The 17065-nt window shown below is 50.4% G+C and overlaps 1 protein-coding gene across 1 annotated transcript in view; it reads left to right on the forward strand.

Moving 5' to 3' along the window:
- Positions 1-17065, forward strand: part of STAB1 (stabilin 1) — a 769578-nt gene that overhangs the window by 547491 nt on the left and 205022 nt on the right. Inside the window, exons 46-48 of the mRNA XM_078661896.1 lie at positions 2210-2329; positions 4517-4564; positions 13433-13516. Coding sequence (XP_078518022.1) covers positions 2210-2329; positions 4517-4564; positions 13433-13516 — 252 coding nt within the window. The remainder of the gene's footprint in view (positions 1-2209; positions 2330-4516; positions 4565-13432; positions 13517-17065) is intronic.

The raw sequence follows: 17065 nt of genomic DNA on the forward strand, positions 1-17065 counted from the left end.
TGCCGCCTTCCTGTGTCTGTTCACTTGTTCTATCTCTCAGTCTTTGTGCCGCTTCCTGTGTCTGTTCACTCGCTCTCTCTCTGTCTTTGTGCCACCTTCCTGTGTCTGTTCACTTGCCCTCTCTCTGTCTTTGTGCCGCCTTCCTGAGTCTGTTCACTCGCTCTCTCTCTGTCACTCTTTGTGCCGCATTCCTGTGTCTGTTCACTCGCTCTCACTCTCTGTGTGCCGCCTTCCTGTGTCTGTTCACTCCCTCTCACTCTCTTTGTGCCGCCTTTCTGTGACTGTTTACTCTCTCTCTCTCTCTCTCGTTGTGCTGCCTTCCTGTGTCTATTCACTCTCTCTCTGTCTTTGTGCCGCCTTCCTGTGTCTATTCACTTGTTCTATCTCTCAGTCTTTGTGCCGCTTCCTGTGTCTGTTCACTCGCTCACTCTCTGTCTTTGTGCCGCCTTCCTGTTTCTGTTCACTCGCTGTCTCTCTGTCTTTGTGCCGCCTTTGTGTGTCTGTTCACTCGCTCTCTCTCTATCACTCTTTGTGCCGCCTTCCTGTGTCTGTTCACTCACTCTCTCTCTATCACTCTTTGTGCTGCCAATCCTGTGTCTGTTCCCTCGCTCTCTCTGTGTCTTTGTACTGCCTTCCTGTTTCTGTTCACTCGCTCTCTCTCTATCACTCTTTGTGCCGCCTTCCTGTGTCTGTTCACTCACTCTCTCTCTATCACTCTTTGTGCCGCCTTCCTGTGTCTGTTCACTCTCTCTCTATCACTCTTTGTGCCGCCTTCCTGTTTCTGTTCACTCGCTCTCTCTCTGTCTTTGTGCCGCCTTCCTGTGTCTGTTCACTCGATCTCACTCTCTTTGTGCCGCTTTCCTGTGTCTGTTCACTCGCTCTCTCTCTGTCTTTGTGCCGCCTTCCTGTGTCTGTTCACTCGCTCTCTCTCAGTCTTTGGGCCGCTTCCTGTGTCTGTTCACTCGCTCTCTCTCAGTCTTTGGGCCGCTTCCTGTGTCTGTTCACTCGCTCTCTCTCTCACTCTACTCACCACACATTCCTGCCTTGCATGTATGCACCTGCCTGCAAGGGGATGTCTGGGGGGCCCATCAGACCCCCTTTCTCCACTTCATAGGGATGCCTTTAGAAGGCACACCAAAAGTACACCACCTTTTTGTGGCGCACTGAAAGTGTCCCTACTGGAGGCATGTTTGCCTCTGCGCCCGTGTCCATAATATTGCAGAGGCAAAGTATTTAGATGGGGTCACGCCCCCATGTAAATGAGGGAACGCCCTCCTATGACAGAACTGCGGCTACATGTTACCCAGCGCTATCTGTGGCACGTTCTGTAATACCATTGTGGCCCGTGGTGCACAAAGCTGGTGCCCACACCCGTTGCCCACATTAGGCACAAAGTATATTACGGTGATCCACCCAGAAGTAGTTTTTGTTTACTGTGCTTTACTTACGGGCGAGTGGCTGAGCATCACCTGGACAGACATGCTACATGTCTGTGAATGCGGGACAAAAACATGCGTTGAGTTGATAACCTGATCTGACGTAGCTGCTTCTACACCCTGACAGTCCTGTTGTGAGCCCCCACCCCACTTGTTGTATTATATATTGTAATTGTATCCATAAAGCAGCTACTACCCATAGAGCACTTCAATGGCGCGTCATGGCGAGCCATTGAAGTGCTTTATGGGTGAGTAGCACGCTACTCCGGAATGCCAGGTTAGTGGTTAAGCCAGTGGTCATGGTGGGCCATTGGAAATAGTCTTGTGTCCTTGGGAAACCATTCCATGATTGACTCCTTTTCTGGGTGGCAGAATAAATGAATAGGGGGCGGTGTGATGATTGTGGGAGCAGTGTGGGCTCATGCAGATAGCTGGTGAGATGAGAGGACAGGGTGGCAGGAATTAGGGATTACTACACTGCAGGGCTGAGGTTTTGAGGCGAGCTTGTGATCCATGAAATGAGGTGTCAGCCACTTCAAATGCAGTCATGGGACTTAGGGAAGGCTTCACTCATAGAAAGGTGCACGCGGAGGCTGGAAGGTGCGGAGAAAGCCAGTCCAAGGAAACTAATCAGAGGACTCACTCAAGCGTTGGACGTCAAGGTCGGTTTTCCTAGCATGATTTTAGGAATGTAACCAAAGAGAGCTTTCTGAGACAATATGCAATCTGAGGATGTTCTCAGTAAAATGTCTCTTTCTTTGTGTTTTTTGTAGGATAATGGAGGCTGCAGCCGGTTCGCAAATTGTGAATTCACAGGGCCTGCAACCCGAAACTGCACCTGCAAGAAGGACTATGTTGGGGATGGCATGACGTGTGTGGGGAAGATCTCCGTGGTAGGTCTCGGCTCCTCGGTGTAATGACCAATGGATGACAGGGGCCGGTAGCGTACCAATGGCAGAGTGCAGTAGTGCACAGCACATATTCTTTGTAACCGTCCAGGAGGGTCTTGTGTCAGTGAATCTCTCGCCATCCAATGGGTGACCTCTAGGCACTGACCATGCTGCATGAGACACAACCTGCCTCTTTGTGGTCCATGAAACAACCCTGGACGTCATGCGAGGCCTCATTTAGTCTCTCACAAGTTTTCGTTGGAGCACAGCCAAAGGCAGTGATGTGGGTCATCTTATGGCAGCTGGTTGCTAAGGCAAATAATGTTTTGCATTGCCTCCTTCAGAGGCAATGCAGCTCCAGTGCAGAGGGGCTTCCCAGGTGGGCGTGGCCTCCCTCTCTGCTAACAATCTCCACAATGATATATAAGAATGTGTATGAGGCACCCAAGAATGATTTAAAATGCAGTTTCCTTGGAATCAAACAAGTTAATGTGTTGTTACCTACTTCATATACACATAATCATACAAAATCAGCACATGGAAACAATCTATATTAATACATGTGTAAGTTAAATATCAAATGTTAAATACCCAAAATTTATTTGAAATCTGTCAATATCAGTAGTATTCGATACATGAAAGCAGTGTATTTCCTACGTTAGGTAGGTATTAGATCTAAGTACAGCCGACACGTGTTTTGCCACTCTCGTTGCTTCTTCAGGGCTGACCCGTTGGGATAAACACGATGATGTGTGTCCTTCACAAAAGGGTGGCATCCGTACTTGCATGGGTCGATCGCCGTTGATTGGGGCATGTGATATGTGATGTACAGAGGATAAATGGGCAATGTAGTGTTTTGTTGATTTTAAAAGTGATTGGCTGCTGTAACTTGGTAGTGGTGAGTCCACAGTATGGTATGCCTCCCTTGGCACTATGCAAGCCCCCACGCAAACCTTAATAAATAACACCCCTAGGGCCCGAAGACCCTTACTCAGAGGCAATTACCATGACCACATTACCCAACACCCCTCAGTCATTCCACATCTGAGGCGAAGCAGTGGGCTGTTCTTGTAGCGGGATTGTCACCCCCGTCCCCCCAGGCTGTAGCACCTCTGAGGAGAGGCGGGTGGGCTGCTCTTGTAGCGGGATTGTCACCCCCGTCCCCCCAGGCTGTAGCACCTCTGAGGAGAGGCGGGTGGGCTGCTCTTGTAGCGGGATTGTCACCCCCGTCCCCCCAGGCTGTAGCACCTCTGAGGAGAGGCGGGTGGGCTGCTCTTGTAGCGGGATTGTCACCCCCCCAGGTTGTAGCACCTCTGAGGAGAGGCTGGTGGGCTGCTCTTGTAGGGGGATTGTCACCCCCCCAGGTTGTAGCACCTCTGAGGAGAGGCGGGTGGGCTGCTCTTGTAGGGGGATTGTCACCCCCCCAGGTTGTAGCACCTCTGAGGAGAGGCGGGTGGGCTGCTCTTGTAGTGGGATTGTCACCCCTCCCCAGGTTGTAGCACCTCTGAGGAGAGGCGGGTGGGCTGCTCTTGTAGTGGGATTGTCAGCCCCCCAGGTTGTAGCACCTCTGAGGAGAGGCGGGTGGGCTGCTCTTGTAGGGGGATTGTCACCCCCCCCAGGTTGTAGCACCGCTGAGGAGAGGCGGGTGGGCTGCTCTTGTAGGGGGATTGTCACCCCCCCCCCAGGTTGTAGCACCGCTGAGGAGAGGCGGGTGGGCTGCTCTTGTAGTGGGATTGTCACCCCTCCCCAGGTTGTAACACCTCTGAGGAGAGGCGGGTGGGCTGCTCTTGTAGTGGGATTGTCACCCCTCCCCAGGTTGTAGCACCTCTGAGGAGAGGCGGGTGGGCTTCTCTTGTAGGGGGATTGTCACCCCCCCCAGGTTGTAGCACCTCTGAGGAGAGGCGGGTGGGCTGCTCTTGTAGGGGGATTGTCACCCCTCCCCAGGTTGTAGCACCTCTGAGGAGAGGCGGGTGGGCTGCTCTTGTAGGGGGATTGTCACCCCCCCAGGTTGTAGCACCTCTGAGGAGAGGCGGGTGGGCTGCTCTTGTAGTGGGATTGTCACCCCTCCCCAGGTTGTAGCACCTCTGAGGAGAGGCGGGTGGGCTGCTCTTGTAGCAGGATTGTCGAGTGTCTTCTTTACAGCCTGGTTTTTAACCCCCTGTTTTAATAACGAAAATTATTTTTTTGTAGGAACTTAACCACAACCCTGCAGCAGCAATGTTTAACAACTTTCTAACAGTAAGTAGAAGCCATTATTAAAAGCCCATTATTTTTAGATGTTTCTTTTTTGATGTTTGGCTGCCCAGGTGGGGACCTGCTCATTCCAATCCCCTCTGAGTCATTCCACACCCTTGTCTTGTCATGTCAAAGCCCAGACAGTATTGTGCTTGTAGCGGTGGTGGCAACATGAGGATACATGGGAGGTTCTGGTCGGAGTCACAATGGCATTGTTGGTTGTGGGGTTTATGGAGTCAGTGGTGTTACGGAGGTAGTGGTGTTAAACGTGGTACCATGAAGCTATGAAGATGCAGGGTCAGTCATGGTGCTTCATCGGTACCATGAAGTTATGAAGATGCAGGGTCCGTGATGGTGCTTCATCGGTACCATGAAGTTATGATGATGCAGGGTCAGTGATGGAGCTCTCGTTGGTACCATGAAGTTATGATGATGCAGGGTCAGTGATGGTGCTTCATTGGTACCATGAAGTTATGAAGATGCAGGGTCAGTGATGGTGCTTCATTGGTACCATGAAGTTATGAAGATGCAGAGTCAGTGATGGTGTCTCGTTGGTACCTTGAAGTTATGAAGATGCAGGGTCAGCGATGGTGCGTCATTGGTACCTTGAAGCTATGAAGATGCAAGGTCAGTGATGGTGCTTCATTGGTACCATGAAGTTATGAAGATGCAGGGTCAGTGATGGTGCTTCATTGGTACCATGAAGTTTTGAAGATGCAGGGTCAGTGATGGTGCTTCATTGGTACCATGAAGTTATGATGATGCAGGGTCAGTGATGGTGCTTCATTGGTACCTTGAAGTTATGAAGATGCAGGGTCAGTGATGGTGCTTCATTGGTACCATGAAGTTATGATGATGCAGGGTCAGTGATGGTGCTTCATTGGTACCATGAAGTTATGAAGATGCAGGGTCAGTGATGGTGCTTCATTGGTACCATGAAGTTATGAAGATGCAGGGTCCGTGATGGTGCTTCATTGGTACCGTGAAGCTATGAAGATGCAGGGTCAGTGATGGTGCTTCATTGGTACCATGAAGTTATGATGATGCAGGGTCAGTGATGGTGCTTCATTGGTACAGTGAAGTTATGAAGATGCAGGGTCCGTGATGGTGCTTCATTGGTACCATGAAGTTATGATGATGCAGGGTCAGTGATGGTGCTTCATTGGTACCATGAAGTTATGAAGATGCAGGGTCAGCGATGGTGCGTCATTGGTACCATGAAGTTATGAAGATGCAGGGTCAGCGATGGTGGTACCTCATCTATCATGTCATTCACCTCTACCTCATGTATGTATGTATGTATAGGCGTTCTTATAAAGCGCTATCACTGTCACCCACCGGGCATCCTGGCGCTACGACTGTTTCTGACACAGAGCGAGATTTTACCAGCTTCTACACATACTACATTGTCCTAGGGAACAGGTAAGTCTTTAGCTCCTTTTTAAAGATGGGAAGGGATTCCACGCTCCTGAGGCTCAATGGTAAGGAATTCCACAGTTGCGCCGCGGCTGTCCTAAAGGAGCGACCTCCCATCCTGGTCCTCCGAAACCTGGGAACCACCACCAAAAAGGCCGACGCCGACCGAAGAGATCTTACAGGGGTATACCAGGAGAACAGATCTTGTAAAGGGACCGGGCCTTGATGATGCAAAGCTTTAAAGACAATACACAGAGCCTTGAAATTCACCCGTTGGAAAATTGGGAGCCAATGAAGGTCCCTGAGTGCCTTAGTGGAGGAATCCGAGCGGCGCCTTGAAAGCGCCAACTTCGCGGCACAATTCTGAATCCGCTGAAGTTTCCCAAGCACGGTAGTTGGAGCCCCCAGAAGCAGTGCGTTGCAATAGTCCAGATGACTAAGGATAATGCTCCGCACTACTTCTGGTCTTACCGGTGCTGGGAGTAACGGTAAGATCTTTCTCAAGGATCCCAGTAGGCCCATGCACGTAGCCACAGTCTTATTTACTGCGGAGCCCAGTTGTAGATCGGAGCTGAACATCACCCCCAGATTCCGAAAGGAATCAGCCGGCAGGTTTACACCCCCAAAGTCAGGCGGCCAAAAACCGTGGGGAAGGGGTCTAGGAGCCCGATCCAAGGAGCAGTGTAGAACCTCTGTTTTCGAGCAATTGAATTGAAGGGAGTTATTCCCTAACCAAAACAGCCATGGCCCTCATGCAACGATGGAACACCTCCTGTGACACCCCCCCTTACCCTCCAACGAGAAGATAAGCTGGGTGTCGTCAGCGTAGTTGGTGACCGTGATGCCGAAGGACTTGATCAGTGTGATTAACGGCCGGAGGTACAAATTGAAGAGAATGGGGCTGATGGCCGAGCCCTGGGGAACACCCTGACCTACCCTCTTGATGTTAGATTGGTAGGGTGGTAGTGCAACTACCTGATGTCTTTGCTCGAGGTAAGATATCACCCATTCGAGAGCCGACCCTGACACCCCCACCTCGGACAGTCTCCTGATCAGAGTCACATGGTTAACCGTATCGAACGCGGCCGACATGTCAAGCAACACTAGAAAGGTTGCCTGACCCATGTCGACCCGCGTCCGAAGATCGTCAAGAACGGATACCAAAGCTGACTCTGTCCCGTGTGCCGGTCGAAACCCGAACTGAGCCACATCCAAACAATCATTCTGCTCGAGAAAGTTTGATAGATGTTTTGTGGAAAGTTTCTCTAGGATCTTAATGGGAAAAGGCAAGAGGGAGATGGGCCTGAAATTGGCTGGACATGTGGGATCCAGGTTCTCCTTTTTTAGCAGTGGAGAAACCACCGCCAATTTCCAACAGTCTGGTACCCGTGCCGTGGTGAGCGACTGACAGCATGTCAGAAACAGTGGTGGAAAAAGCTCATCACAACAGAGTTTCCAGAATCTGGGTGGTAGAGGGTCCAAAGGAGAACCAGAGGTCACCCCGTCGGCCAACGAACAAAAGTCCTCAAACGATGGTATCGGGAACGTGCTTAGCTCTGCCGAGGTAGTGCGTTCCTTCTCACTCTCAGGCGAGATGGGATCATGTGAAGTACTCCCGATTGAAGAGGGGAGATTGTTTAGAATGCCGGTAATCTTCTCCTCAAAGGCTAGTGCAAGCTGATCGCAAAGCTCTTGTGAGGCCGGAATGGTGTTTTTGGTACATCCGGGGTGGGCCAGGTCCTTTACGATCTTGAATAAGGCCTGAGATTTATTAGCCGCTGCCAGCAGGGAGCATTCTAGAAAGCTGGCTTTACCCTGCTTGATCTTAGTCTTGTAGCGTGCCAAAACTTGCCTAAAGAGGACCCTATGCAATTCCAGGTACTGTTTCCTCCAGGTACGCTCAGCCTGTTTACATTGTAGCTTGAGCTGCCGGAGATCTTCCGAGTACCATGGCATAGCAAGATTGGGTCTATCTTTGATTTTCTTTTTCGGAACCACGGAGTCCAGCGATGTGGAGATTTTCTGGCAGAGAGTCTCATAACTCTCATCCACACTCGCTCCTAACACAAAGCCATCTGGCAGCAGAGAGGGCGGGGCGGCTTGTCTAAGGAGCCTGGACCACAGTCTCCCCGTTTTCGTACCAGTCGCACTCACTCTTTCCAGACTGATGTTAGTGCACGCATGGGAGAACTGAACCAGAGCATGGTCCGTCCAGCACTGCGGTAGAATATCCCCAATAGAGGTCGTCCCGGGCTCCGCAAAAAGAAGGTCAAGAATATGACCCTTTGCATGGGTTTTGGATAGTACTAGTTGATGTAACTTAATATTAATACAGGCTTCTACCAGATCTTCATGGGCCGACTTAGTTGACCCCTCTGAGTACAGATTGAAATCCCCAACACCATCATTTTAGTGTGGGAATGGGCGAGGTCGTATATCAAATCAATGAGCTCAGGGACGGCTGCTAGTGGGCCAGCCGGAGGTCTATAACATAGAATGCCTGTAAATATCACTCCACTTAGATCCTTGATGGAAAAAGCCAGTGTTTCGCACCCAGCAATGACTTTCACGTTGTGCTGCACAAGATGTAAAGTCTGTCTAAATATGATGCCAATTCCACCTCCTCTACCTCCGGCTCTCGGAGTATGCACTATTTTAAAGCCCGGGGGGCATGCAGACCCCAGTTCCACAGAGCTGGATGGAGTTGTCCAAGTCTCTGTCATGAACAGTATGTCCAAGCTTTGGGCCTCTATAAGTAGCGCAACTTCGTCACAATGTTTAACGAGCGAGCGCACGTTAAGCAAGCCGCAGGAAACCACTGCAGAATGCTTGGTAGAGGGATTCATCGTGTCATTCACCTCTACACCTCTACCTCATCCATTGTGTCATTCACCTCTACCTCATCCATCGTGTCATTCACCTCTACCTCATCCATCGTGTCATTCACCTCTACCTCATCCATCGTGTCATTCACCTCTACCTCATCCATTGTGTCATTCACCTCTACCTCATCCATCGTCTCATTCACCTCTACCTCATCCATCGTGTCATTCACCTCTACCTCATCCATCGTGTCATTCACCTCTACCTCATCCATCGTGTCATTCACCTCTACCTCATCCATTGTGTCATTCACCTCTACCTCATCCATCGTGCCATTCACCCCTACCTCACCCATCGTGTCATTCACCTCTGCCTCATCCATCGTGCCATTCACCTCTACCTCATCCATCGTGTCATTCACCTCTGCCTCATCCATCATGCCATTCACCTCTGCCTCATCCATCGTGCCATTCACCCCTACCTCATCCATCGTGCCATTCACCCCTACCTCATCCATTGTACCATTCACCTCTACCTCATCCATCGTGCCATTCACCTCTACCTCATCCATCGTGCCATGCATCTCTACCTCATCCATCGTGTCATTCACCTCTACCTCATCCATCATGTCATTCACCTCTACCTCATCCATCGTGCCATTCACCTCTACCTCATCCATCGTGTCATTCACCTCTACCTCATCCATCGTGTCATTCACCTCTACCTCATCCATCGTGCCATTCACCTCTGCCTCATCCATCATGTCATTCGCCTCTGCCTCATCCATCGTGCCATTCACCCCTATCTCATCCATCGTGCCATTCACCCCTACCTCATCCATCGTGTCATTCACCTCTACCTCATCCATCGTGTCATTCACCTATTGTGCGCTTTACAAATGTGGACTTTACTTTTATTCACCTCTACCTCATCCATCGTGTCATTCACCTCTACCTCATCCATCGTGTCATTCACCTCTGCCTCATCCATCGTGTCATTCACCTCTGCCTCATCCATCGTGTCATTCACCTCTACCTCATCCATCGTGTCATTCACCTCTACCTCATCCATCGTGTCATTCACCTCTACCTCATCCATCGTGTCATTCACCTCTACCTCATCCATCGTGTCATTCACCTCTACCTCATCCATCGTGTCATTCACCTCTGCCTCATCCATCGTGCCATTCACCTCTACCTCATCCATCATGTCATTCACCTCTGCCTCATCCATCGTGCCATTCACCTCTGCCTCATCCATCGTGCCATTCACCCCTACCTCATCCATCGTGCCATTCACCCCTACCTCATCCATTGTACCATTCACCTCTACCTCATCCATCGTGCCATTCACCTCTACCTCATCCATCGTGCCATTCACCTCTACCTCATCCATCGTGTCATTCACCTCTACCTCATCCATCATGTCATTCACCTCTACCTCATCCATCGTGCCATTCACCTCTGCCTCATCCATCGTGCCATTCACCCCTACCTCATCCATCGTGCCATTCACCCCTACCTCATCCATTGTACCATTCACCTCTACCTCATCCATCGTGCCATTCACCTCTACTTCATCCATCGTGCCATTCACCTCTACCTCATCCATCATGTCATTCACCTCTACCTCATCCATCGTGCCATTCACCTCTACCTCATCCATCGTGTCATTCACCTTTACCTCATCCATCGTGTCATTCACCTCTGCCTCATCCATCGTGCCATTCACCTCTGCCTCATCCATCGTGCCATTCACCCCTACCTCATCCATCGTGTCATTCACCTTTACCTCATCCATCGTGTCATTCACCTCTGCCTCATCCATCGTGTCATTCACCTCTGCCTCATCCATCGTGCCATTCACCTCTACCTCATCCATTGTGTCATTCACCTCTGCCTCATCCATCGTGTCATTCACCTCTGCCTCATCCATCGTGCCATTCACCTCTGCCTCATCCATCGTGTCATTCACCTCTGCCTCATCCATCGTGTCATTCACCTCTGCCTCATCCATCGTGCCATTCACCTCTACCTCATCCATCGTGCCATTCACCTCTACCTCATCCATCGTGTCATTCACCTCTGCCTCATCCATCGTGCCATTCACCTCTGCCTCATCCATCGTGCCATTCACCCCTACCTCATCCATCGTGTCATTCACCTCTGCCTCATCCATCGTGCCATTCACCTCTGCCTCATCCATCGTGCCATTCACCTCTACCTCATCCATTGTGTCATTCACCTCTACCTCATCCATTGTGTCATTCACCTCTACCTCATCCATCGTGCCATTCACCTCTACCTCATCCATCGTGTCATTCACCTCTACCTCATCCATCGTGTCCTTCACCTCTGCCTCATCCATCGTGTCATTCACCTCTGCCTCATCCATCGTGTCATTCACCTCTGCCTCATCCATCGTGTCATTCACCTCTACCTCATCCATCGTGTCATTCACCTCTGCCTCATCCATCGTGTCATTCACCTCTGCCTCATCCATCGTGTCATTCACCTCTACCTCATCCATCGTGTCATTCACCTCTACCTCATCCATCGTGTCATTCACCTCTGCCTCATCCATCGTGTCATTCACCTCTACCTCATCCATCGTGCCATTCACCTCTAGCTCATCCATCGTACCATTCACCTCTGCCTCATCCATCGTGTCCTTCACCTCTGCCTCATCCATCGTGTCATTCACCTCTGCCTCATCCATCGTGTCATTCACCTCTGCCTCATCCATCGTGTCCTTCACCTCTGCCTCATCCATCGTACCATTCACCTCTGCCTCATCCATCGTGTCATTCGCCTCTGCCTCATCCATCGTGTCATTCACCTCTGCCTCATCCATCGTGTCCTTCACCTCTACCTCATCCATCGTACCATTCACCTCTGCCTCATCCATCGTGTCATTCGCCTCTGCCTCATCCATCGTGTCCTTCACCTCTACCTCATCCATCGTGTCATTCACCTCTGCCTCATCCATCGTGTCATTCGCCTCTGCCTCATCCATCGTGTCCTTCACCTCTGCCTCATCCATCGTGTCATTCACCTTTACCTCATCCATCGTGTCATTCACCTCTGCCTCATCCATCGTGTCATTCACCTCTGCCTCATCCATCGTGCCATTCACCTCTACCTCATCCATTGTGTCATTCACCTCTGCCTCATCCATCGTGTCATTCACCTCTGCCTCATCCATCGTGCCATTCACCTCTGCCTCATCCATCGTGTCATTCACCTCTGCCTCATCCATCGTGTCATTCACCTCTGCCTCATCCATCGTGCCATTCACCTCTACCTCATCCATCGTGCCATTCACCTCTACCTCATCCATCATGTCATTCACCTCTGCCTCATCCATCGTGCCATTCACCTCTGCCTCATCCATCGTGCCATTCACCCCTACCTCATCCATCGTGTCATTCACCTCTGCCTCATCCATCGTGCCATTCACCTCTGCCTCATCCATCGTGCCATTCACCTCTACCTCATCCATTGTGTCATTCACCTCTACCTCATCCATTGTGTCATTCACCTCTACCTCATCCATCGTGCCATTCACCTCTACCTCATCCATCGTGTCATTCACCTCTACCTCATCCATCGTGTCCTTCACCTCTGCCTCATCCATCGTGTCATTCACCTCTGCCTCATCCATCGTGTCATTCACCTCTGCCTCATCCATCGTGTCATTCACCTCTACCTCATCCATCGTGTCATTCACCTCTGCCTCATCCATCGTGTCATTCACCTCTGCCTCATCCATCGTGTCATTCACCTCTACCTCATCCATCGTGTCATTCACCTCTACCTCATCCATCGTGTCATTCACCTCTGCCTCATCCATCGTGTCATTCACCTCTACCTCATCCATCGTGCCATTCACCTCTAGCTCATCCATCGTACCATTCACCTCTGCCTCATCCATCGTGTCCTTCACCTCTGCCTCATCCATCGTGTCATTCACCTCTGCCTCATCCATCGTGTCATTCACCTCTGCCTCATCCATCGTGTCCTTCACCTCTGCCTCATCCATCGTACCATTCACCTCTGCCTCATCCATCGTGTCATTCGCCTCTGCCTCATCCATCGTGTCATTCACCTCTGCCTCATCCATCGTGTCCTTCACCTCTACCTCATCCATCGTACCATTCACCTCTGCCTCATCCATCGTGTCATTCGCCTCTGCCTCATCCATCGTGTCCTTCACCTCTACCTCATCCATCGTGTCATTCACCTCTACCTCATCCATCATGTCTTCTCAACCTGTTTGTTCTAAATGTGAAAGAGCCAATGACAGGGAAGGCTGAGGTGACTTTGGTACCTCAGCCCAGTGTATGCTCTCCACCAAAGACCGTCTGCTTACCTCATGTCCGGGCAGCTGCATTATTGAAAGCAGCGGAAGTGACGTCCTGTCAGATCTCCTGGCTTCAGCCTCTCCTCCCGTCCAGTTCTGCCCATCACTTGGCATCATTTCTGTGCCCATGTACACCCCCCTCTGCTTCTCACTCCTGCATGCAGGGGCGCCAGGCTGGCATCCTTGGCTCCTGTCATTCCATTCCATTGTTTCTCCTCTCAACCCTAACCCATTGAAGCCTTCCATCTAATGCAGGATTTTCCTTTTCAGATCGCGAAAATAAAGGATTTGACGGGGGAAGGGCCTTACACCGTCTTCGTCCCGCATGAGAATGTGACGTGGAATGGTACTACGGTAAGGATCAGGGGTCAAGGGTCATCTCTGTTTGCCATCTGTTGTCTGATTGCTGTGGCGGCGTGGGCCACCCAGTGGGTGCCACTCCATGCCCACTGGTGGCTCCACTGCAGGGCAACAGCGCCCCCACCAGGACCCTCTCAAACCCACCCAAAGGCGAGGAACGAAGAGTCATGGACTCGGAGTTTTTCAACCTCCTCTTCTCTTATTGTAGGATGTGCTTACTTACAACCTTAAAGAGACGAGGCGTAGCCCAACGAGCTGGCGTTACATCACTGATGTGATGAAGATAGATCAAAGATGAATATTATGTATGTATTAATTAGAAACACTTCCACTTTAGTTTCATGAAGCTTTGAAGTTAGTTTGTGAGGCATGTTCTCCTGGTCCTGGGGTAGTGAGTGTGTGTGGGGGGGGGGTGGAATGTTTACCACTGAAACCCCAAGCACTCAGCTACTAAGTCACACCCCAAATGCAATCCAAGGTCTTTGCTCTTAGAAGGCCGCAACGGGTTACACTGCCATAGTCCAGCTTTGAGATCACTAAGGCTTGAACCGCAACCTTTAGGTCATGTGGAGAGAGAAATGGTTTAATTTTCCTTAAGATGCTGGGTTGGAAGTTCGCTCCTTTGGTGAGTGTACTAATGTGCTTCTGCATGATCAGACTCCTGTCTAGCATTATTCCCAGAGAGGTTGCGGAATCAACGAGGTGCGGCCTACAGTTCAGAGCAGTGAGCGGATTCATCCATTGGTTTATGATAGGAGATTGCTTGTGTGGTGCGATTAGGAGGAATCTGTTTTGAGAGCGTTTAGCTTCAAGTGGTTACGTGTCAGCCAGCTTTGTGTTTCCAGGAGGATTGAGTTGAGGGGCCGGATGTCCTCAGGAGAGGCGACCTTCATGTAGAGCTGGGTATCATCGGCGTACATGCAATAGTGAGTGCTGGATTATTTCTGTCAGAGGCTACATGAACAGGTTGGAGAGCGTGGGTGAGAGCCCTGAACCCTGTGGAACCCCCAGCATGACCAGCGAAGGACGAGACAGGGACTGGTTCGCCTTGAAGCTTTGGGATCTGTTATGACGGAATGAGGACCAGTTTAGTACCGGGCCAGACAACCCAATCGTGTGTTCTGGGAGGTCAACTAGGTTATCACGTTTGACAGTATCGAATGCGGACAAAAGGTCAAGAATACTCAATAGGCACAATTCATTGTGATCCAGTATTCATAGCGCATCATCTACAATGTGAATAAGTGCAGATTCCGTACTATGACCCCTGGCGGAAACCGGATTGAAATTGGTCCAGGAGTTGGAAATGATCGATGTGGTTACACAGTTGGTCGAGCACACATTTCTCCAGGAGCTTTGCCAACGTGGGGATGTTAGAGATTGGGCGGAAGTTATGTAGGTTCTTGGGATCAGCAGATGGCTTCTTTAGAATAGGGGTAACTTGCCCCGATTTTAAGCAATACGGAATAGCACCTTGCCGCAGTGAAGCATTGACGATCTTAGTCCAAAGTGGGAGTATGGAGGATCTAGTTTCAGAGAAGAGGTTCGCTGGCAGGGGGTCATTGTACTGATTAGAAGGTTTCATAGTAGCCAGCGTTTTGCGTATAGTGCTTTCATCCAAAGTTTGGAAAAGGCTCCAAGATGCGTTGTTTTTGAGGGGGCAAGGCTGCTCAGGTATGGTGACTCCAACGAAGGAGGAAGGATTGTGTTCGGCGGACTGATCGACAGTTGCTCAAGGGCAGAGCGTAGTTCTGTTTTGATCTTAGTAGTCTTATCCGAGAAGAAATCAGCGAATTCTTCGCAGTTTGGCTGTGGACCTTGGCCCAATGAGGAGAGGAGCAGTTCCTAGGGAGGGGACAGATTTGATGTTAGCCACTGGATTCAAGATGATGGGGAAAACATTGTCAAATACCAGTAGGTTGCGGTCTGAAGCTTGTGTAGGATGGTTCCGTTTTTGTAAAGGTAGATGGTGGCTTCAGCTCTATAAGCCGGGGAGGGAGCAGCCATCACTCTAAGACCATGTGGAGTCTTCAGGAAGTGGAGATCTGGAGCAAAGAGTATATGGCCTTCCTCCATTGCGCTTGTCGTTTAGTGTAGAAGATGAGATCATTTATATTAACACCTTTTTCGATGGAGAAGTAGTGATCTGAGATAAAGGTTTCCGGGTGGATTTCAAGTAATCCGTGTTTTTTCTGCATTTGTTTCGGCATCGGTTAGAAGAATAAGTTACTCACCTTTGGTAACGTTATTTCTGGAGGATACTTTAACAGATTCCTTGCTGCCCGCCCTACCCTATTCTGTAGCATGGTCTTCTAGGAGTCAAAGTGATTGGAAGTTAGCTTTGCACATTGACAGCTATTAGTGCAATCTTTCAGCTGTGTCCCGGATCTGCAGGTGTGGGAAAAGAGGTAAACTGTTGTCAGCGGGAAGGGCTGGTGCCCTTATGTGGCTCAGAGATACGGTAGAGGCCCACAGCGCCATCTACCACTTGGTAAGAGTTTCCAACCCGTCTGGCACCAGAGGATATTCACAGGGTGAGGAATCTACAGGTAAAAAGAGGATCCACCCCTGGAGTTCCTGAAGCTAAGTAGTTTGGTCTCTCTGTCCTAAGCATCGCTTATTAGAAGATCGTCCCATTGTAGTCAATAATAGAAAATCTACACCCAATGGGCAGATATTTCTGTGAGCAATGTTTCTGAAAGAAGGCACTTTGTTTGCTAAAGATATTGTGAAATCCAGCCTGATTTAGACGCAGTCTTTGGGGCAGTCGATAAAGTTGAGTACTGTTGCAATATTTGTGCTCCGGTACATGGCGAGGAGAACTCATTGGGGCAGATTTACAAGCTCCTTGCGACACATTTACGCCACCGCTGCTTCCCTTCTGTGACGCAGCGGCGGCGTAAATCATGCACCATGTTGCGCCGTATTTACAATGTGGCGCCTCTAGTGAGATGCGTCACGTTGTAAACCCCTGCGCCACATGAAACCTGCGTCAGGTTTCATGTGGGCGTTCCAGCGCAGGATGGGCGTTCCCTCACAGGCGCCTCGTAAAAGTGATGCAGTGAAATCTACAAGATTTGACTGAGTCACTTTTGCGGCCATCCTGCGTCAAAACCCTGCGCCAGCTTGAAGCAGGTGTAAGGAGTGACGCAGCATGGTAGGCATAGGGCACCCCCAAGCCTTGCTGAAGCCGCATCACGCTTGCGACGTGACTCCAGCAATGCGCCGCATTTCCGCCGGGGGATGCGACACGCATCTGCTCATCCATGCGACACGACACGCCGAATTTACAATGCGGCACATCAGTGGTGGCGCACGGGTGGTTTTGCGGGTCTAAAGTTTCCTGGAAATCCCTGCTGATTTGCAGGGATGCGCCAGGAAACGTAAATCTGCCCCATTGTGTCTTGTGTACAGACTGGCGGTCCATAGATAGAGGGACGAGCTTTGAGGGAGTCCGCAGCTTGCTGGCAAGTGTTAGGAGCTGGACATGTTTCTCACAGTGCCTGACCTCAAAGCACACTGGTTCACTTGAATTTTCTATAG

The sequence above is a fragment of the Lissotriton helveticus genome, chromosome 9, assembly GCF_964261635.1.
Source record: "Lissotriton helveticus chromosome 9, aLisHel1.1, whole genome shotgun sequence".
In the NCBI taxonomy this organism is placed as follows: domain Eukaryota; kingdom Metazoa; phylum Chordata; class Amphibia; order Caudata; family Salamandridae; genus Lissotriton; species Lissotriton helveticus.